The sequence below is a fragment of the Schistocerca serialis genome, chromosome 1 (genome assembly GCF_023864345.2).
Source record: "Schistocerca serialis cubense isolate TAMUIC-IGC-003099 chromosome 1, iqSchSeri2.2, whole genome shotgun sequence".
Taxonomy (NCBI): Eukaryota; Metazoa; Arthropoda; class Insecta; order Orthoptera; family Acrididae; genus Schistocerca; species Schistocerca serialis.
This window is the reverse complement of record NC_064638.1, coordinates 1057901688-1057921841: the sequence shown is the minus strand read 5'-3', so window position 1 is coordinate 1057921841 and position 20154 is coordinate 1057901688. Positions and strand designations below refer to the sequence as shown.

General features: G+C 45.7%; 1 protein-coding gene across 1 annotated transcript in view; it reads right to left on the bottom strand.

Annotated features, from left to right (window-relative positions):
- Positions 1-19185, bottom strand: part of LOC126455256 (phospholipase B1, membrane-associated-like) — a 68252-nt gene extending 49067 nt beyond the window's left edge. The window contains exons 1-2 of the mRNA XM_050091161.1: positions 18880-19185; positions 13987-14215 (exon numbers count right to left, since the gene is read on the bottom strand). Of these exons, the coding sequence (XP_049947118.1) occupies positions 13987-14215; positions 18880-19185 (535 nt within the window). The remainder of the gene's footprint in view (positions 1-13986; positions 14216-18879) is intronic.
- Positions 19186-20154: the final 969 nt, after the last annotated feature.

The following is a 20154-nucleotide window of genomic DNA, read 5'->3' as shown; positions in this document are numbered from 1 at the left end:
TTTGTTCCAAAGTCTTTGCCACAAACGCCTGGGGGTGTTAGATAATGTCATGGGGAACAATTTTTATCAAAGACAAATTGCTCTGTGACACTTGCCCTGTGTAATGTAATGCCCCTGAGAAGCGGCAGGGCGTAGACACTCTGCGCTGTGCGTATACCTCGTGTGTTGCCTTTTGTCCAGTATTCTGCTCATTACGAAAGGGAGCAGGCTTAATGAAAGTATAAGGTTCCTGATTCGCTACTAAAATATCTTTTACTCCTTAGACACAATCATTCTTAAGGTTTCCTTGTTGAAAATCACTCTATGAGTTTACAGAGGTAGATATTACGTAGCACACCTAAACATTAAACCCTGCTAGTTCGACGAATCTCGTTGTCCCAGGCCGATGAATACCGAAGGACGCTAGCGTTGCGGGCAGGCGTCAGCTAACATGTTTGCTCTAACAAAAGTTGTTGCCCATGTTGAGATCCATCACTCCTAGACGTTTCATTCAAAACTTCTAAACACCCAGTATACAGGGTGGTCAGAAAAAACCTGGAAAGTTTGTAAGGGTGCTGTAGGGTAGGTCGTGCTGAGAAATAACAGTTAAGAAAAAATATTGGTACCTTCGCCGTTTCCGAATTAATTAGCATTAAAAATCACCCACTAAGGACGCTGCGCGCTTATGTTCAAGCGGCCCACCAGAGACGGTGTCTTCAAACGTTTCCTTCGTGTGGTTTCCGAAAACCGAGGAGGAGGAGGAGGAGGAGGAGATTAGTGTTTAACGTCCCGTCGACAACGAGGTCATTAGAAACGGAGCGCAAGCCCGGGTGAGGGAAGGATGGGGAAGGAAATCGGCCGTGCCATTTCAAAGGAACCATCCCGGCATTTGCCTGAAGCGATTTAGGGAAATCACGGAAAATCTAAATCAGGATGGCCGGAGACGGGATTGAACCGTCGTCCTCCCGAATGCGAGTCCAGTGTGCTAACCACTGCGCCACCTCGCTCGGTCCGAAAACCGAACAAGAAAGCAATACAAAATTAGACATGGGACGGTAGTACTGACTGACCCAGAATCAAAGGCTTAACACTCTCGTCCGTTGCCTTCTATGCTATGAGAACGACGCACACTGTATTTGGAGGGGCACTTGAATTTGTTAACTTCAGTGCTAATTAGCTCGGAAACGAATCGATGTTTTGTCTTAACAATTGTTTTTCAGTGCAACATATCCTGCATTTTCTTTACAATTGCCGAGCGAGGTGGCGCAGTGGTCAGCAGACTGGCCTCCCATTCGGGAGGACGATGGTTCAAACCCGCGTCCGGCCATCCTGACTTAGGTTTTCCGTGATTTCCCAAAATCGCTTCAGACAAATGCCTTGGTGGTTGCTTTGTAAGGGCACGGCCGACTTCCTTCCCCATCCCTCCCTAATCCGATGGGACTGATGGCCTTGCTGTTTCGTCCCGTCCCGCAAGTCAACCAACCAACCAATCAACCTTTACAACCTTTTGAGATTTTTCTAAAATCCCTGTATGTTGGGGTTTTCCAAGCTCACTACTCGCACTTATGTCTGGGTTTCTCAGTAACGAAATACTTTAAAATATGGCCTCTGCTGAAAATGGTTCGAATGGCTCTGAGCACTATGGGACTTAACTTCTGAGGTCATCAGTCCCCTAGAACTTAGAACTACTTAAACCTACCTAACCTGAGGACAACACATACATCCATGCCAGAGGCAGGATTCGAACCTGCGACCGTAGCGGTCGCGCGGACCTCTGCTGAAGAAATTATTTTTAAATAGGTCGCATCTTTTACAGGTGTACTGATGACCATTAAAACCCCATCACCACGAAGGATAAAAATAACTTTTTTCTTGTTCTGTACACAGTACAGCAGGAAGAATCCATCACTTAATTTTGAGGTGATTTTTGGACAAATTGACCGAAATTTAGTAGAGAGAGCAAAATGGCGGCAACCGGACTGAGCATCACGTGAAATTGAGCTCGGATACTTCTTTCAGAGCTGTTTCAGATCTATGAAAAAGATTATAAGTCATACTAGCTGGTGACTGATGGCGTGTCTAAGTGTTTATAATTGATGGGAGATCTGCGGTACAGCTGCCCACGACAGTAGTGGAACACACTCTGTATCCGTTAGTCAGGGCAGCACGGGCAACATGTGCTCTCGTGTTGCCTTGCTGAAAGACGTCATCATGGAGACCCCATAGGCAACGCACAGCCTCCGTCCTTGATAAGTGAGAAACGTAACGGCTGCTGTCCACATTACCGGCTACACAAGCTATATGTTATCCTGTTTCGTGTCCAGTGGCACCTGTATCATTACGTGAAATACTGGGCTCGTATGATGAAAATTTAAACTGGAAAAATCACATAGAAGACCTGCCAAAGTGTTTAGATTCGGATACTTCTGCCACAAGAAGAACAATTGCCAACTTTGTGGATGTAGAAGTCAGTTAACATATTTCCCATATCTTCATTCATGATGTCTTACGGAATAATATTCTGGGATAACGTTTTATTTAAGGAAAGTGTAACCATCATAACACTTGCTTGCGTGGTACAATCACATAGAAGCCGTGTGACCTAACGGACCAAGGATGTCAGTCGGAAACCGTCTGCAGAAGGATCTTGCCACAAGCAACAAGTATTGTTATTACGAGGGTCACTCCAAAAGAAATGCACACTATTTTTGTTTAGATTCGGATACTTCTGCCACAAGAAGAACAATTGCCAACTTCGTGGATGTAGAAGTCAGTTAACATATTTCCCATATCTTCATTCATGATGTCTTACGGAATAATATTCTGGGATAACGTTTTATTTAAGGAAAGTGTAACCATCGAACAAAAGAAAGTGATTAGAGTGTGTTACTATGGTTTTAAATAATCATTATCTTGCAGGCTCCTCCTTAAGTAGCTAGAAGAATTAGGCACAGTATCTCAGTACATTCGTTTATGAAGTTTGCTGTCAATGATCCAGATGAGTTAGAGGATAATACAGATATTCAAAAATACAACACCAGAAGGAAAATGATCTGCACTTGGTCAAGTTGGTGTAAGGTGATCCCTCACAACGATCAACTTCGAAGTGTACGTGGCTGGTTGAGATAGACGAGCAAAGCTGCTGCGTCCTACCCACTGCAACTATCAGCGATCTTTTAACGCACCAGCATTAGTAGGAGAAGACGTAATACACCCACTGGCTGCTGTGCAATCTTTCTCACACAACTGTAAAGAATTTATTCAGTAATAAAATGGTTTTTATACACTTTATAGAGTAATTTGTCAACTTCATAGTGAACTGCCTATCTTTCCGCTAAAGGCTGTATTTATAATGATATTACGAAATTAAGTAAGTCACCGCACGAAATTCAAATAGTTTGCAATAAATAATACGAGTCGTTGTGAGTTTATATTTCTCGCATGTTAGATTATGCACTGCTGGATATGAAATGTATCTAACATACTTAGGAGACATTTCTATATACCTCCAGTCGCGAGAAAATGTATGTGGTGCTTCTGCCTCCAGGGGCATCCTATTCTGACTCAAAGAACTATTCATAACATCCACAGTATCTTATAAAGGCTCAAGATACCGAAACCAGCTGTAATGGTATATTTTATTACACGTAGCCAATTTATATCTATGATCAGACCATCATCCGATCTAAAAACCATCTCAGCTATGCATCTACGTAATTATAAAACCATTATCAGACGTACAGGGTTCCATCATTACTATTAGCTGTATGACATTGTGTTCATTTTCCCTCATAGCCGTTAACTGTGAAATTAACGGCTGTGTGGGTATATGTTATACCTAATGGGGCTAACGGTAATGAAGGAATAGTGTACATCTGCTAATGCTACTATAATCACGCAGATGCATAGTTCAGATAAGTTTTGGACTCGAAGACGCTGATCTCAGACTGAAGTCGATCGTCCGCAATAAAATATACCGTAACAGCTGTATACTGCACAATGGGGTTCTTAATATTCATTAAAGCTGTACAAAACCACCTCCATTAGATATATCGAAATAGTTTATAGCTAATGGTAACACACAAAGAGGAGACTATTCAAAAAAATGGTTCAAATGGCTCTGAGCACAATGGGACTTAACTTCTGAGGTCATCAGTCCCCTAGAAGTTAGAACTACTTAAACCTAACTAACCTAAGGACATCACACACATCCATGCCCGAGGCAGGATTCGAACCTGCGACCGTAGCAGTCGCGCGGTTCCAGACTCTAGAGCCTAGAACCACTCGGCCACTCCGGCCGGCGGAGACTATTCAGTCACATGATTAACTTGCGAAACTTTCGTATCTACTGCAGTATACAAGTACCTGCAGGCTTTTTCCACAGAATTCTGTAACTGTTTATCGGTCATCGATAGCTGGTGAAATGAGAATTCGTGTTGGTTTACAATAGCAGAAGTGAAGAAATTACACATATGTTTTTGTAAAACAATGAGGTCTTTCGTGTGTCATTTAGTTGTTTTGTCATCAGCTGGTTTCAATAATCCACTGTTTCACGGTTGTGTCAAATTTCTAACTGTGTCAGCATGATAGTGAAGTAATAAATGGTAGCAATAAATATATCCGCGGTCTTCTACGCATCAGCGTTTGAGAGCTCAAACACCCTCCTCCTCCATCACAATGTTCCACTAAACACATCTGGTCCGCACTGGCTGGCAGAGAGATAGCCATATCGAATATCCAGATATGCTCAATAATGTTCATGTCTGGGGAGTTTGGTGGCCAGCGGAAGTGTTTAAACTCAGAAGAGTGTTCCTGAGGCCACTCTGTAGCAATTCTGGACGTGTGGGGTGTCGCATCGTCCTGCTGGAATCGTTCAAGTCTGTCGAAACGCACATTGGACATGAATGGATGCATGTGATCCGACAGGATGATTACATACGTGTCGCCTGTCAGAGTAGTATCTAGACGAATTAGGGGTCTCTTATCACTCCAACTACACACGCCTCACGCCATTGCAGAGCCTCTATCAGCTTGAAGAGATCTCTGCTGACATGCAGGGTCCATGGATTCATTAGGTTGTCTCCATACCTGTACGCGTCCATCCGCTAGATACAATTTGAAACTAGACTCGTACGACCAGGCAACTTCTTTCAGTCATCAACAGTCCAATGTCGTTGTTGACGGGCCTTGGCGCGACGTAAAGCTTTGTGTGGTGCAGTCATCAAGGGTACACGAGTGGGCCTTCGGTTCCGAAAGCCCATATCGATGATGTTTGTTGAATAGTTCGCACGCTCACACTTGTATATGGCCCAACATTGAAATCTGCAGCAATTTTCGGAAGGGTTCCTCTTCTATCACGTTGAACGAATCTCTTCAGTCATCGTTGGCCCCGTTCTTGCAGGATTTGTTTCCGGCCGCAGCGATGTCAGAGATTTGATGTTTTATCGGATTCCTGATATTCAAGGTAAACTTGTGAAATCGTCGTATGGGAAAATCCCCACTTCATCGCTACCTCGGATACGCTATTTCCCGTCGCTTGTGTTCCGACTATAAAACCACGTTCAAACTCTCTTAAATCTTGATAACCTGCCATTGTAGCAGCAGTAACCGATCTAACAACTGCTCCAGATACTTTTCGTCTTAGATAGGCGTTGCTGACCGCAGCGCCGTATTCAGCCTGTTTACATACAATATGTGATCAAAAGTGTGGTGTAACCACCAGACACCACACTTGCTAGGTGGTAGCTTAAATCGGCCGCGGTCCATTTAGTACATGTTGGACCCGCGTGTCGCCACTGTGTGTTCGCAGACCTAGCGCCACCACAAGGCAGGTCTCGAGATACGATATAGCACTCGCCCCAGTTGTACGGACGACATTGCTAGCGACAATACGGACGAAGCCTTCCTCTCATTTGCCGAGAGACAGTTAGAATAGCCTTCTGCTAAGTCCATGGCTACGACCTAGCAAGGCGCCATTAGCCTCACCTAGTTTGAGAGTTATCGTATAAATGTCTCAAGAAGAACTTTGTAAACCAACAAAGAATAAAGTTAAGTATATTACAAAGCTACGTATTTTCTTTATAGCAGTCATAACGTATCTTGTTCCAGACTTGACGCCAGTCGGCGTGTGTGTATGCGTGCCTTTCGGCTCCCTTCCCAGTGTGGCGTAGCAAGCTTGTTACGCCACAACAGATTGACGACGAGGATTCAAAGAGGATTAGAGGATCGTGTTCTTTCTACTTGCTTTGCTCTGATTTATTTGTGTCATGGCTTCGCCAAAATCTCCAGATGTACTGTCCGAATTTTATCGCTTGCAGAATCAGCAGACGCAGGCGTTATTGGATGCCCTTGGACAGCTCGTCCAGGGTCAACGTGCCATTCAAACCGATGCGGCAGCCGCCGTTTCACCGCTACCGAAGCCACAACATGCAGTTGCACCGCCGTTTTGCAGTTTTAATGCGGCGCACGAATCGTGGCCAGAATGGTCCCGACAGTTTGGCTTTCATCTAGCCGCCTACAGAATTCAAGGTAATGAGCGGCAGCCGTTTTTGCTTTCTTGTGTCGGTGTGTCCACCTACCGTGTGATAGTGAAATTGTTTCCCCGACGCGACTTAGCAACTCTGTCCTACGAAGAAATTTTGTCTGCTTTAGATGCCTATTTCAAAGAAACAGTTAATGTGGTTGCAAAACGGTATACGTTTTTTCGTACAAAACGTACGGCCGGTCAGACTAGTAGGGAGTGGGTAGCAACATTGCAAGGGCTTACTAGGGACTGTGTCTTTGACTGTGACTGTGGCCTTTCTTATTCAGATACAATGGTGCGTGATGCAATTGCACAGAACGTTTCTGATGTTCGCATACGGGAGCAAATTTTGAAACTAGTTAATCCCTCCCTTCAACATGTGATAGACATATTGGATAGACAAGACACACTTGACTGTGCTCAGGAATCTTTTGAAACTTCGCCAGCCGTGTGTAACATTAACCGGCCCGCTGGACGCGCTGCGCGGCCCGGTAACTGGCCCTCGCGCACTTCGACGCAGCTGCCGCCGCGCTCTAAGCCAGGTGTGCCGCGCCAGCCCACAAATGCAGTGAAATCATGCCCGCAGTGTGCTACTAGACATTCGCGTGAACATTGCCCGTCACGCCAAGCTATTTGCTTTTTCTGCAATAGGACAGGACATGTTCAAAGTGTTTGCCAGAAAAAGCTCCGATCAGACAGTCACAACCATTCCAGGCCCTTTGCTTCGCGCCGGAATCGAACCAAGGACACTCAGGCTCATGGACCTTTGCCCATGGACATTCATGTAGTTAATTCCGCTTCGTCCAGTGCCACTTTCTCTAACAGTGACTGTGTTCGTCCCACAAAAACTGTGCGTCGACGTCGCCGGAAATCACGTCAATTAGCAAGTGATTCTGTACCAGTGTCTGTTCAAATTGCACAAAACAGTCGCTCTTGTCGTCCGCAGGACAATAAACTTTTTGTAGATTTGGACGTTAATGGCAAGGTCATACCATTCCAGCTCGATACCGGATCTGCAGTTTCATTGCTCAATCACGACACGTACAAACAACTGGGCAAACCTCCGTTGCGTGCCGCAAATGTTAAGTTACATAGTTATTCAGGACAGAAAATTCCTGTGTTAGGACAGTGCAGCCTTCTTGCAACATACAAGGGACAAACAAAACTTGTGTCGTTTTACGTTCTTCGTTCTTCATCTGCAGTGAACTTGTTTGGTTTAGATTTATTTCAGTTGTTTAACATGTCTATTGTAAATCAGGTCCTATTGGTGAATCAAACTGTGCCTTCAGACAGTGTTTCTCGTCTGTGTGACGAATTTGCAGACATTTTTGCACCGGGCTTAGGTTGCGCTAAAAACTATGAAGCACATTTGGAACTGAAAGTCAACGCGCAACCGAAATTTTTCAGAGGGCGCAATGTTCCCCACGCATTGCATGATGAGGTCGCAAGAACATTAAATGATCTAGCATCACAAGGTGTGAGTGAATGTGCGCAATGCCTCTTTCATTTCAGCTCCGCTTCATCGCTTACGCCGTACCGGTGTTCCGTTCGTCTGGACGACGGAATGCGAACGCGCCTTTCGCCAGTTGAAATCGGCGTTGCTTTCAACTACTTGCCTTACGCCATTCGATCCCCAGAAACCCCTTTTGTTGATGGTAGATGCATCGGATTTCGGGATCGGTGCTGTGCTTGTGCACAAAGTTGGCTCCCATGATCGCCCTATTGCCTTTGCGTCCAAATTGCTCTCGTCTGCGCAAAGAAATTACTCACAGATAGAGAAAGAAGCTTTGGCTCTCGTGTTTGGTGTTACTAAGTTCCATGATTTCTTGTATGGTCGTCATTTTACCATCATCACAGACCACAAACCTTTGACGTCGCTTTTTCGTCCGAACAAGCCTTTTCCTCCGCGTACAGCACAGAAATTCATTCGCTGGTCTATTTTCCTCTCGCAGTACCGCTACGATATCTTGTATCGGTCGACTGCTAAGCACGGAAACGCCGATGCGTTGTCCCGTTTGCCTGTTGCTGAGGATAAAGCATTCGATTCTTCCGAACTTGCTTGCATGTTCATTGATTCGGAAACCAATGAAGTGGTCGAATCGTTTCCGATTGATTTTCGTCGTGTAGCTACAGCCACCGCTGCTGAGCCTGTCCTTGCTGCCATCTTGCGTTTTGTTGCTACGCAATGGCCTTTGTCAAAGTCTCGGATTGCGGATCCGTTGGTTCGCCGATTTTTTGCTCACAAGGAGAGTCTTTTTGTTCGATGTGGTGTTTTGTTGTTGCGTTCTGATAATGATCAGTCCAGAGTCGTGGTCCCACGTTCGTTACAGTCCTCTGTTTTACGGCTTCTTCACCAAGGACATTGAGGTATTGTGCGAACGAAACAACTTGCTCGTCAGCACTGTACTTGGTTCGGAATCGATGCTGCGATTACGAATATGTGTTCTTCTTGCATGGCATGTGCCGAACACACGAACATCAGGTTCCTGTGCAGCGGCAGACTTCTGCTTTTGCTCCAGGCGACGTTGTATTCTATCGCAATTATCGAGGTTCACGGCGTTGGCTCGCAGGGCGCATTCTTCGCTATCTCGGCCGCGCGATGTATTTCGTTTTGGGGGCCTCTGGTGAGGTGCGTCGGCATCTCAATCAGCTGCGCCTCTGTCGTCGCACGGGTTCTGCCGCTCCCTGTCTGCTTTCAGCGACGGTGCCGTCCGGTCAGCGCCCTGGGGACCAATCTACTGGCTCGCCTCATCCCCAGGTGTTACCGACGATGCCTTCCAATTTGCCCCATGGCGACGCGCCGCCACAGCCGCCGCCGCCTGTTCTCCCGCCGGCGCCGCCCGCATTCGACGCTTCGCTGCAGCCGCCAAGCGCCTCCCTGGGTCACGCGCCGCCGATCGCTTCCCGTGACCAGTCGTCCTCCGCCATGGAACTCTTGCCCGCTCCGGACCACATGGCGTCTTCGCGCGTCGGGTACCCCGACGCAATGGAGGTCGACCCTTCTGCCCCTCCTGTCTCTTTACGGGCGCATACACCGCATGTTGACGTGCACCCTGGACTAGGTTTTCAGGCGTTTCCTAGCTCCCCTCGGACCGAATGGCCGGGTGCGGGTGGCACAGTCTCGCCGGTTGTTAGGCTCCCCACCTCATCGCATACGTCAACATGGGGTCCTCCCCGCGGCGGGCGGAAGCCTTACCTCACGACCGTTCGCCGATTTGCGGGGGAGGAATGTGGTGTCACCGCCAGACACCACACTTGCTAGGTGGTAGCTTAAATCGGCCGCGGTCCATTTAGTACATGTCGGACCCGCGTGTCGCCACTGTGTGATCGCAGACCTAGCGCCACCACAAGGCAGGTCTCGAGATACGATATAGCACTCGCCCCAGTTGTACGGACGACATTGCTAGCGACAATACGGACGAAGCCTTCCTCTCATTTGCCGAGAGACAGTTAGAATAGCCTTCTGCTAAGTCCATGGCTACGACCTAGCAAGGCGCCATTAGCCTCACCTAGTTTGAGAGTTATCGTATAAATGTCTCAAGAAGAACTTTGTAAACCAACAAAGAATAAAGTTAAGTATATTACAAAGCTACGTATTTTCTTTATAGCAGTCATAACGTATATTGTTCCAGACTTGACGCCAGTCGGCGTGTGTGTACGCATGCCTTTCGGCTCCCTTCTCAATGTGGCGTAGCTAGCTTGTTACGCCACAACAAAAAGTATCCGTACATCTGGCTGAAAATGACTTAAAAGTTCGTGGTGGCCACCAAGGGTAATCCTCGCCCACTCTCAACCCCGATGACAGCTTCCACGCTCGCAGGCATACGTTCAATCGGGTGCTGGAAGGCTTCTTGGCGAATGGCAGCCCATTCTGCTGCACTGAGGAGAGGTATCGATGTCAGTCGGTGAGCCCTGGCACGAAGTCGGCGTTCAAAAACATCCGAAAGACATTCAATAGGATTCAGGTCAGGATTCCGTGCAGGCCAGTTCATTACAGGGATGTTATTGTCGTGTAACCACTCCGCCACAGGCCGTGCATTATGAACAGGTGCTCGATCATGTTGAAAGATGCAATCGCCATCCCCGAACTGCATTTCAATAGTGGGATGCACGAAGGTACTTAAAACATCAATGTAGGCCTGTGCTGTGATAATGCCACGCAAAACAACAAAGGGTGGACGCCCCCTGGATGGAAAAACACGACCACACCACAACACCACCACATCCGAATTTTATTGTTGGCACTACACACGCTGGCAGATGACAAATGGCTCTGAGCACTATGGGACTTAACATCATAGGTCATCAGTCCCCTAGAACTTAGAACTACTTAAACCTAACTAACCTAAGGACATCTCACACATCCATGCCCGAGGCAGGATTCGAACCTGTGACCGTAGGAGTCGCGCGGTTCCTGGCTGAAGCGCCTAGAACCGCTCGGCCACCGTGGCTGGCCTGGCAGATGACATTCACCGGGAATTCGCCATACCCACACCCTGCCATCGGATCGCCACATTGTGTACCATGATTCGTCACTCCACACAACGTTTTTCCACTGTTCAGTCGTCCAATGTTTATGCTTCTTACACCAAGCGAGGCGTCGTTTGGCATTTACCGACGTGATGTGTGGCTTATGAGCAGCCGCTCGGCCATGAAATCCAAGTTTTCTCACCTCCCACCTATCATAGTACTTGCAGTGGATCCTGATGCAGTTTTTAATTCCTGTGTGATGGTCTGGATAGATTTCTGCCTATTACACATGACGACCCTTCTTCAACTGTTGGCAGTCTCTGTCAGTCAACAGAAGAGGTCGGCCTGTACGCTTTTGTACTTTACGTGTCCCTTCACGTTTCCACTTCACTATTACATCGGAAACAGTGGATCTGGGGACAAAAAAATGGCTCTGAGCACTATGGGACTCAACTGCTGAGGTCATTAGTCCCCTAGAACTTAGAACTAGTTAAACCTAACTAACCTAAGGACATCACAAACATCCATGCCCGAGGCAGGATTCGAACCTGCGACCGTAGCGGTCTTGCGGTTCCAGACTGCAGCGCCTTTAACCGCATGGCCACTTCGGCCGGCTGATCTAGGGACACCCAGACGTCTGACACAAGTGACACCCAATCACCTGACCACGGTCGAAGTCCTTGAGTACCGCAGAGCACCCCATTCTGCTCTCTCACAATGTCTAATGACCACTGAGGTCTGGAGTACCTGGCAGAAGGTGGCAGCACAATGCACCTAATATGAAAAACGTATGTTTTTTGGGGTGTCTGGATGCTTTTGACCACATTGTGTATTATTTCTGAATGCGCATGCTTATACCAGCTTTTTTTTTTTTTTTTTTTTTTTTTTTTTTTTTTTTGGAGCTTCAGTTTATGTTCCTATGGATCACTTTGATAATCTACTAATGGAAATAAAATTCCTGACAGGATAAGCGTTTCCAAATGTTGGTTAAAGATGTTTCTTCTCAACAACTTCTGTACCATTGACTCCTCAAACAGAAATAATTAGTCACTTATACTGAAAAAATCTCTAAATGGCTAGCGCTGTTTTTAATATGTGTCCCATGTTTGTTCTGTTGATACTTTCCACTTCATGACTTGCTGTCAATACGATATGTTGAGTATGTAACTAACAAACCATTTGGAACGTTACGACCCGATCTCTCCTCCCCTTTTTTGGGCAAATACTAGTGATGAAGTCTTCCTCCACGAATATTCGAAGCGGCTACCTCAGAGCTGACTGCCACTGCAAAGATATGCATTAGCATTTTTCGGACCTCACTTTAACTGTGGTTAACAACCTCATTGAATTTAATATTTTTCGGAAAAATACGTTTTCCGATAATATTATACCTGCAGACTCGGCCCATCCGTACGCCCATAAGATGGCCTTTTTTCATTCTAATATTCATCGAGTTATAGCTATCCCTCTTGCACCAGATGCGGTAGAAACTGAACTGGTTACACTTGAGAGTATTGCTATAAATAATGGCTATAGGCCTCAGTTGGTAAGACAGATTCATAACAAGAAAATAAATAAAAATAATATTACGTCTTCCACCCTAGGGGATGCATTAGATGACAAACAGGTGGCAACGATATCTATCCCTTACATAGGCTATATAAGCTACAAATTTGGGCGTTCACTCAGAACCCATAATTTCAGAGTCGCCTATTCTAGTAATAATAGTTTACATAGGAATTTAATTCACAGAGTAAGAGTGATAAACTTTCCCAATCAGGAGTATATAAAATTGCATGTGGGGATTGTCCAAAATTTTACATCGGGCAAAGGGGGCGAGCTCAGAGTCTCAGGTATAAAGAGCATATTCCTACTAGAAGCGGTGACGGTACTAAGGGCTCTACTTATGCGGAACACCTTGTGCAAACGGCTCATGCGCCGAGCCCTCCAGTTAATATCGAGTTACTTCATGCCGAGGTTAAGGGCTTAAAATTGGATGTTTTGGAAGAAATGCAGATCTTTAAGCATCTGCAACATGTTAAAGACAATATCCTTAACGACCAACTCCTACTAAGAAATAGAAAATTTTTTGAAGGTTTCGCGCCTTTACTTTGTTCTTCATACATGTAAATCTGATGATCTAGGGATTATCACATGCGCGCGCTGATTGGCGAGCGCGGTTGGTGAAGCTGTTCATCTTCTTTCTTTTTATCCTCATTTTCCTTTTACGATGAATGTGATTTTAGCCCGTTGAACATCTCTCGTTTTATCCTTATATCTTTATTACCACGACGTCTTTAGATTACGTCCCCTCAGCCCCCCCCCCCCCCCCCCCCCCCAGGCTAAATACTGGCTTTAGGGATAGTTTTTAAGAGCTCCTCCTGTTGTCATAGGTAGCTTCATATATAAGTTTCTTTACTAGCATAAGCAAGCGTGTGCGTTTATTTTTAGGTTTCATCTCCTGTATAGTTCGCCTCTTGTACTATACATTCCATTTCTTGATGTATGTTGATCCACGGTTGGGGACATATGGGCTATTTAGCCCCGACCCATGTATAAACTTTCTCGTATTCGTATGCGCATACGCATTCAAGTAACTTCCCTTGTCTTGCCCATGTGCATAGGTAGCGGGTCAGGCTTGTAAATGAGCGATCATTTGTAGCTGCACTTTATGGCGGGTCACGGCCCATCTACCACAGGCCGGTGTGAGGTGGAGCGTACACCATTAAGTTAAGTAGTGGTTTTGACTTTGTACATATGTACTGTTTGTGTTTTCCTTTCCTTTTTCGTTTATAAATGTATAGCTATGGTGTTCTATTAATCATTGACAAAGGTCTTCTTAGGCACTTGTGGGTTTTATTGTTGTTCTGAAGAAGATGTAGTTATGTACGCCGAAACCTGGGTTAACACTTAACACTAGGTGCTGTTTTTGCAATCGAGGCGGATTTTTTGTTTTTTAATATATGCATTAGCGGTCCCTGCTACGGAGGAGGTCCTTCCTCACTTTACAGTACCTCCCATGGCGGAGACGCCCCTGTAGTTGAGGCGCGTCTCGTCCTCGGTGTAGGCCATGGCGCCGTTGGCGGCGGTGATGCTGTCCCCCAGCGCGGCGATGACGGCGATGTCCTGCGGCCGCAGCCGGTGCACGCTGCCCGGCACGTCTCCGCCGGAGGAGTTCCTCGCCGCCGCCACCTCCCGCCAGCAGGGGAAGCGCACCAGCTCCGGAATCTCGTCCTGCTCCCTCTGAAAAAGCGCACGCTGCTGTTAAACTGAGTGGCCGGAAGTCGCGTCAAGGGTCGTCCCATACAAAGATGTGCCTTGTATGACCAACGAACGAACGTTAGAGCCAGATGTGGCTTTTGTGGCGGCTGGGCGGTTTGTTACAGACAGTCGAAAGCACGACAAGAGTTAAGCGACTCTGAATGTCGTATGATACTCAGCGCAAGACGGGTCGGAGATCACAAAAAATTTCGAGTTTGCGAGAGCAACAGCTGTACGGAAATTAAATGACGAGGAGTTGTACTCGGAGAAGACGAGGTAAATTGTAAATCTGTGGTAAGATCTTATGGGTCCGAACTGCTCAGGTCATCAGTCCTTAAGCTTACACTCTTCTTAATCTAACTTAAACTAACTTACGCTATGGACAACACACGTACCCATGCCCGAGGGAGGACTCGAACCTCCGACGGGGGGAGCCGCGTGGACCGCAACAAGATGCCCCAGACGGCGAGGCAAAAGACGGCAGATACCAACTGGATTACACGACGGTCATAGATAGAGTCCGTAATTAAAATATTGGATTGTAAAGTGCAATTGCTGTTATAAGAGGCACGTATTGAACTTGAGCTTCGATTTCCTCGGAAACTAGGGACCGTCGTCTGGAAAGCCGTTATCCAGGTATTCAGGACAGATCCCTCCACAACAGGGCCACACATGACACGCCAATTCACACTCGAGCCGGCTGTATGGGCCGCGTTCGGGTGGAGGCTCGGCCTGTTGCGGCTTTGCTTGGAAGTGCACGGCATAAGATGGTAGTGCTACATTTTTGAGTCGGCACAACTCTCTTCAGTTAGGCAGAATCGTGGTGTCAGCGCTGTCAAACCTTTACTACTCGTTCGTGGGATAAAAGCTGTTCACAGACCCAGTGGCTGTTTGCACAAAAAGAGGCAGTCTAACAATCTATGGTCATAAGCCTTTCAAAATTAATGGGAATGACAGAAGGGAATGATTATAATTCTCAATACCCTCTAGGCAGTCGCATAATCGACAGGAATTGGAAGTTTTCTATTTCTGTACCATGTAAAAAGAATTTAAAGGTTTAGTTGACAATGAAAGAGCAAAATATTACAACGATCGACAGATGGAATCCATTGTTTTGCACATCAAAAAGCACTTTGTGTTAGATTTACAGTCATGGTGCACGTGACGAAATTGGTGGTATGAATAATAAAATTTGTGAATTTGCACCCAATTTTACACTGTCACTTACAATACTTTTCGATGGAACTGAACGAAGAGTATAGAGATTTTATTACTGCAAACAACGTTGGTTAAGTCAAGGGACATGTGTGGAATGATTTTACGATTTGAAACTCTCGATTTTTGAATTTATGAACTAAAAAGCTGTGCAGGAACGGAAATTAGAACATCCAGGATGGACTGCAGGACTAGCATTATAAGTGGACTTGACTGCGCACTGCCCATAGTAAGGCACTGCAAGGAGAGACACAACTTACTTCTTATTTGACAGGGAAGCGTTTAAAAACAAAAAATGCATTGTTGAAGGGATGAATTATGACGAACACAGTCCATTTTCTTCAGCTCACTGTCTTAAAAAAAAAGCCACGAAGTTTACAAACAGCATAATGGCCTTGAAAGAAGAACAAGAATAGATTTGTAAACATTCTGAAGACACCGTCAATCTTACACATATTTTCGAGGCTGTTCGTTATTTCAGTTGAAAACGCCCCTGCGCATCTGCAGTTGTAACTGATTGATCCGCAATGTAATATCCATTTTAAAGACAAATCCATTTACGTGAAAATGGACCAGGATCTCTTGATTCTTTTCGTCAGGGACAGTTTCCACGTCTCCATAATGAGGTTGCAAAACTGCTGCATTATTCCGATCAATGTACATGTCTTAAAGACATTTTTTCCACTATGTAATTGAATAAGTTATTACATGGCAACCTGAGTGCAAAAGTCTGTGAATTTGTGTATCTCCACATGCTGACATTTTCTACCAGATAAGAATTGCATTTTGTCTTCAGCGTACAAAATGTAATTAAATAAAGCTTAAAATTTGCTTTTTTGTGATTTATATTCTTGAGAAAGATTAAATACGAAACCAAGTGGAATGAATTGCAATTGCATTGCCATGTAGCTACTGCATGTTCGCAATTTCCCTTTTTCCCCCCTCCTTTCACTCAGACAGCGTGGTTTGGTCCTGGGAGAACTGTGCAGCCGGGCGGAGAACTACGGTTCGCGAACCAGAGCATGGCTCGCGAGCCGCGTTCCCCTGGTCTACAACATAACAAAGAGTGAAACTTCCTGGCAGATTAAAACTGTGCGCCGGACAGAGACTCGAACTCGGAACCGTTGCTTTTCCCAGGCAAGTGCTTTACCATTTGAGCTACCCAAGCACGACCCACGCCCCGTCCTCATATCTGTACTTCTGTCAGTATCTCGTCTCCTAACCCCAAAATTTTACAGAAGCACTCCTGCGAACCTTCCAGAACTAGCATTTTTGAAAAAAGGACATAGCGGAGACATGACTTAGCCACCAGCTTGGAGGATGTTTCCAGAATGAAAATTTCACTCTGCAGCGCAGTGTGCGTTGATATGAAACTTCCTGGCAGATTAAAACTGTGTGCCCGACCAAGACTCGAACTCGGGACCTTTGCCTTTCGCGGGCAAGTGCTCTGCCATCTGAGCTATCCAAGAACGGATCACGCCCCGTCCTCGCAGCGTTACTTCTGCCAGGATCTCGTGAGCTTCTGTAAAGCTAGGAAGGTAGGAGACGAGATAATGGCAGAAGTGAAGCCGTGAGGACAGGGCGTGAGTCGTGCTTCGGTAGCTCAGATGGTAGAGCACTTTCCCGCGAGAGGCAAAGGTGCCGAGTTCGAGTGTCGGTCCAGCAAGCAGTTCTAATCTGCCAGGAAGTTGTAACGCCGGAAGTGCATATCCTTCTATTTCCATCTATTGTACTATAAATTTTTTTCCTTATCTTGTTACCTGAAGATATAACGTTTCTGTGTCTTTATATATTGTAATTGTTTTACTATTTGTATATATATGCATTTATGTCGATGTGTAATTGGTTTGTTTTGTGAATATTATTTGTATTTATACGCTGGGTCTGGCCTAGGGAAAACTATGCTATCGAACGAATACATCGACAGGTCGTGTGGAGAACCGAAGTGTTTAGGATCTTTGGTAGTGTTAACTCTGCCGCTTGGAGCGCTGTCAGAGCAGAGGGGGAGTCTGGCTGGAGTAGGGCGGTGGAGCAGGTGTGTTGTGTTACTCTCCCGCGAGTTGCCACGCTTTCGGGGTTTGGCAGTATGTAATTGCGCTCGACTTGCGATGATAGTTTCTCACACGGTGTCGAGGACGGAAAGCATTAGCTGGCGCACATCATTAGCTGGCACCGTGTCGAGAAGAAGGCGCGACAACATCCAGTTTCTGCAACAGTGACGGCCGACAATGAGTGACTGTCGCCACCTCCTCGATCGACGACTTCAAACCTTCAATCAACCAACAAGGAAGGCTGGTAGCATGTAAAGTTTTAGAACTGTATGGCAGACCTCAGCTTTTCAAACTGTTAAATTTTTCTCACTAAATTACAGCAACATAGCCTGAAACTTTGTTACTCATTGTCCCAATTGCATACCAGGCAGGGTCCCTTCCTTTTCCGGAATGAATCCGAGTGTCGTTGAAATTCAAACGCCAGCATTAAAGTAATATCATTCGATTTGACTGCTTTAATTTCAAAGTTCAGTTAAGGTATTCACAACTGGCTACAATACTTAGATTACACAAGCACAAATTACGAGTGCGAGTTTTGTTACCATATTTTAGCTTACCTGTGACTGCAGCTCAGCTTCATACGTATTAAATTTTACTGTTATTAATTGTTCAGAATCATTTAATTCAGGTTCAAAGTTAAATCTCTTATTTCTAAATTGCGTAGATTCAAGTAGCTTTTGAAATGATTGTTGAGGTAGTCCAAGACTAACTGTATTTTACTGAATTTCGATGTGCTTCAGAAAGAAAGCTCATTATTAACTTCAGTCACTAAATTAACTTTCAATTTTCCGGTTTTATTAATTCTTTTGCTAAATTAAGTCAGAGTGTAGCGAAATGTATTACTTCTGACAAACATTCAGTTTTCACACAACACGTGTCAACCTTCAGTTGCCACGCTTTTAGTGCTAATTGTATGTGCAAAAACCTTTCTTTTCCAGTTACTATAGTAATTGTCCTTAGGACTGGCGACCGTAATTTTCCCAAAATCTCAAATATCTAATTACCGCTAGTTAATTGTTAACGTAATGGCCACACATTTCCTTTCTTTTTCTAACTTTACCCCTTTTCAAAATTAATTTCCACCAGTTTCATTTGCATTTTTCCTTTCATTTAGATGTAACCCTTTCGTCCCTCTTTACCGACTGATTTAATTCAGTGACGATTGCTTTTCCCAAATTTCCATTAGGTACACGCGGTTTAATTTTTCAGTGTCATTTAGGTCGATAAGTGAGGGGGAGGTTACGAAGTTTCATGTCAGTGGAGACTCCGCTGCAGAGTGAAAATCTCATACCAAAGACTCATTAAAGTCCGTGGTTAGGAGGTCTGATGACCCCCTTGTCAGCTTCGCCACGCGGGTGCGGTGCACCGGCGTTTACGCACCTTGAGGCCGGGGTAGTAGCCGAGCCGGATGGGCAGCAGCAGCAGCTGCCGCGGCAGTTCCAGCACAGCGTCGGCCGCGTCCTGCGCGGCGTCCGCCAGCCACGAGAGGCGCGCCGTCGCCCACTGTGCGGCGGACTCCAGCGGCGTCGGCTGGCCGCCGGGCCGGGGCGTCGCCTCTCCTGCTGGCGCGCTGGCCGGGCTGCGGGCAGGCGTCGCGGCTTCTGAGCTAGCGGCCACTGGCGAAGCTGCTGACGTCAGGATTAACACAGACGCTGCGAGGCACCTCCAGTCTGCTCGTACTGCCATCGTGGCGAACCTACGTAGGTTACAAAATTCGATAAGAGACTAAAATTTGCTAATTCGTCTGGCTATAAGGGATGTTCTACCTTGTACAGTGGTGTGGAGAACTTAAATATGAAAGTGGCCTTCATGTGATGTCTCAGTGCCAAGTAACGTAACTCGATGAAACTTGGACCATACATACATCTACATTTACACTCCGCAAGCCACCCAATGTGGCGGAGGGCACTTTACGTGCCACTGTCATTACCTCACTTTCCTGTTCCAGTCGCGTATGGTTCGCGGGAAGAACGACTGCCGGAAAGCCTCCGTGCGCGCTCGAATCTCTCTCATTTTTCTTTCGTGATCTCCTCGGGAGGTATAAGTAGGGGGAAGCAATATATTCGATACTATAAATAAGCGAACTACGGTTAGTTACAGACCTTTTTCACCCCTTGCAGTATATTCAATCTTTTTTGAGAAACTTATTTGTGATAGAATAATGACTCCTTTTTCTGTGGATGACTTTCTGTCTGCCTCCGAGTTTATATTTCGTAAGAGCTTCTGCTCCACCAAAAGTTTACAGGACTACAGAAATGAAGCCTGGTCATAACTGAATAAGTAAAATTATCCTGTTGATATGTTATGTATTCTTGACAAAGCCTTAGACTTAGTCGGCATCAGAACACAATTATTTCAGTTTGAAGTGTTATGACTTAATGTAGTTCCTCTTGTACAGCTGGAGTCAATCACAATATAAAGCAGTGGCCCAAATTTACTGATTGCTTCCCGTGAACAAAACCAAATTCAGAATGAGACGTGTGGGGTTCTTCACGGTTCGATACTGCGTCCAAACGTATTCTTATCCTCCACGAACGATCTTCCTTTGACTACTTGGCAAACAGCAATGTTCGTTGAAAAATACCAAGGTATTAATGTAAATAATAAACTAACAGCTGCATATAAACAACAGCTATTTAATATTATTAAACTTGC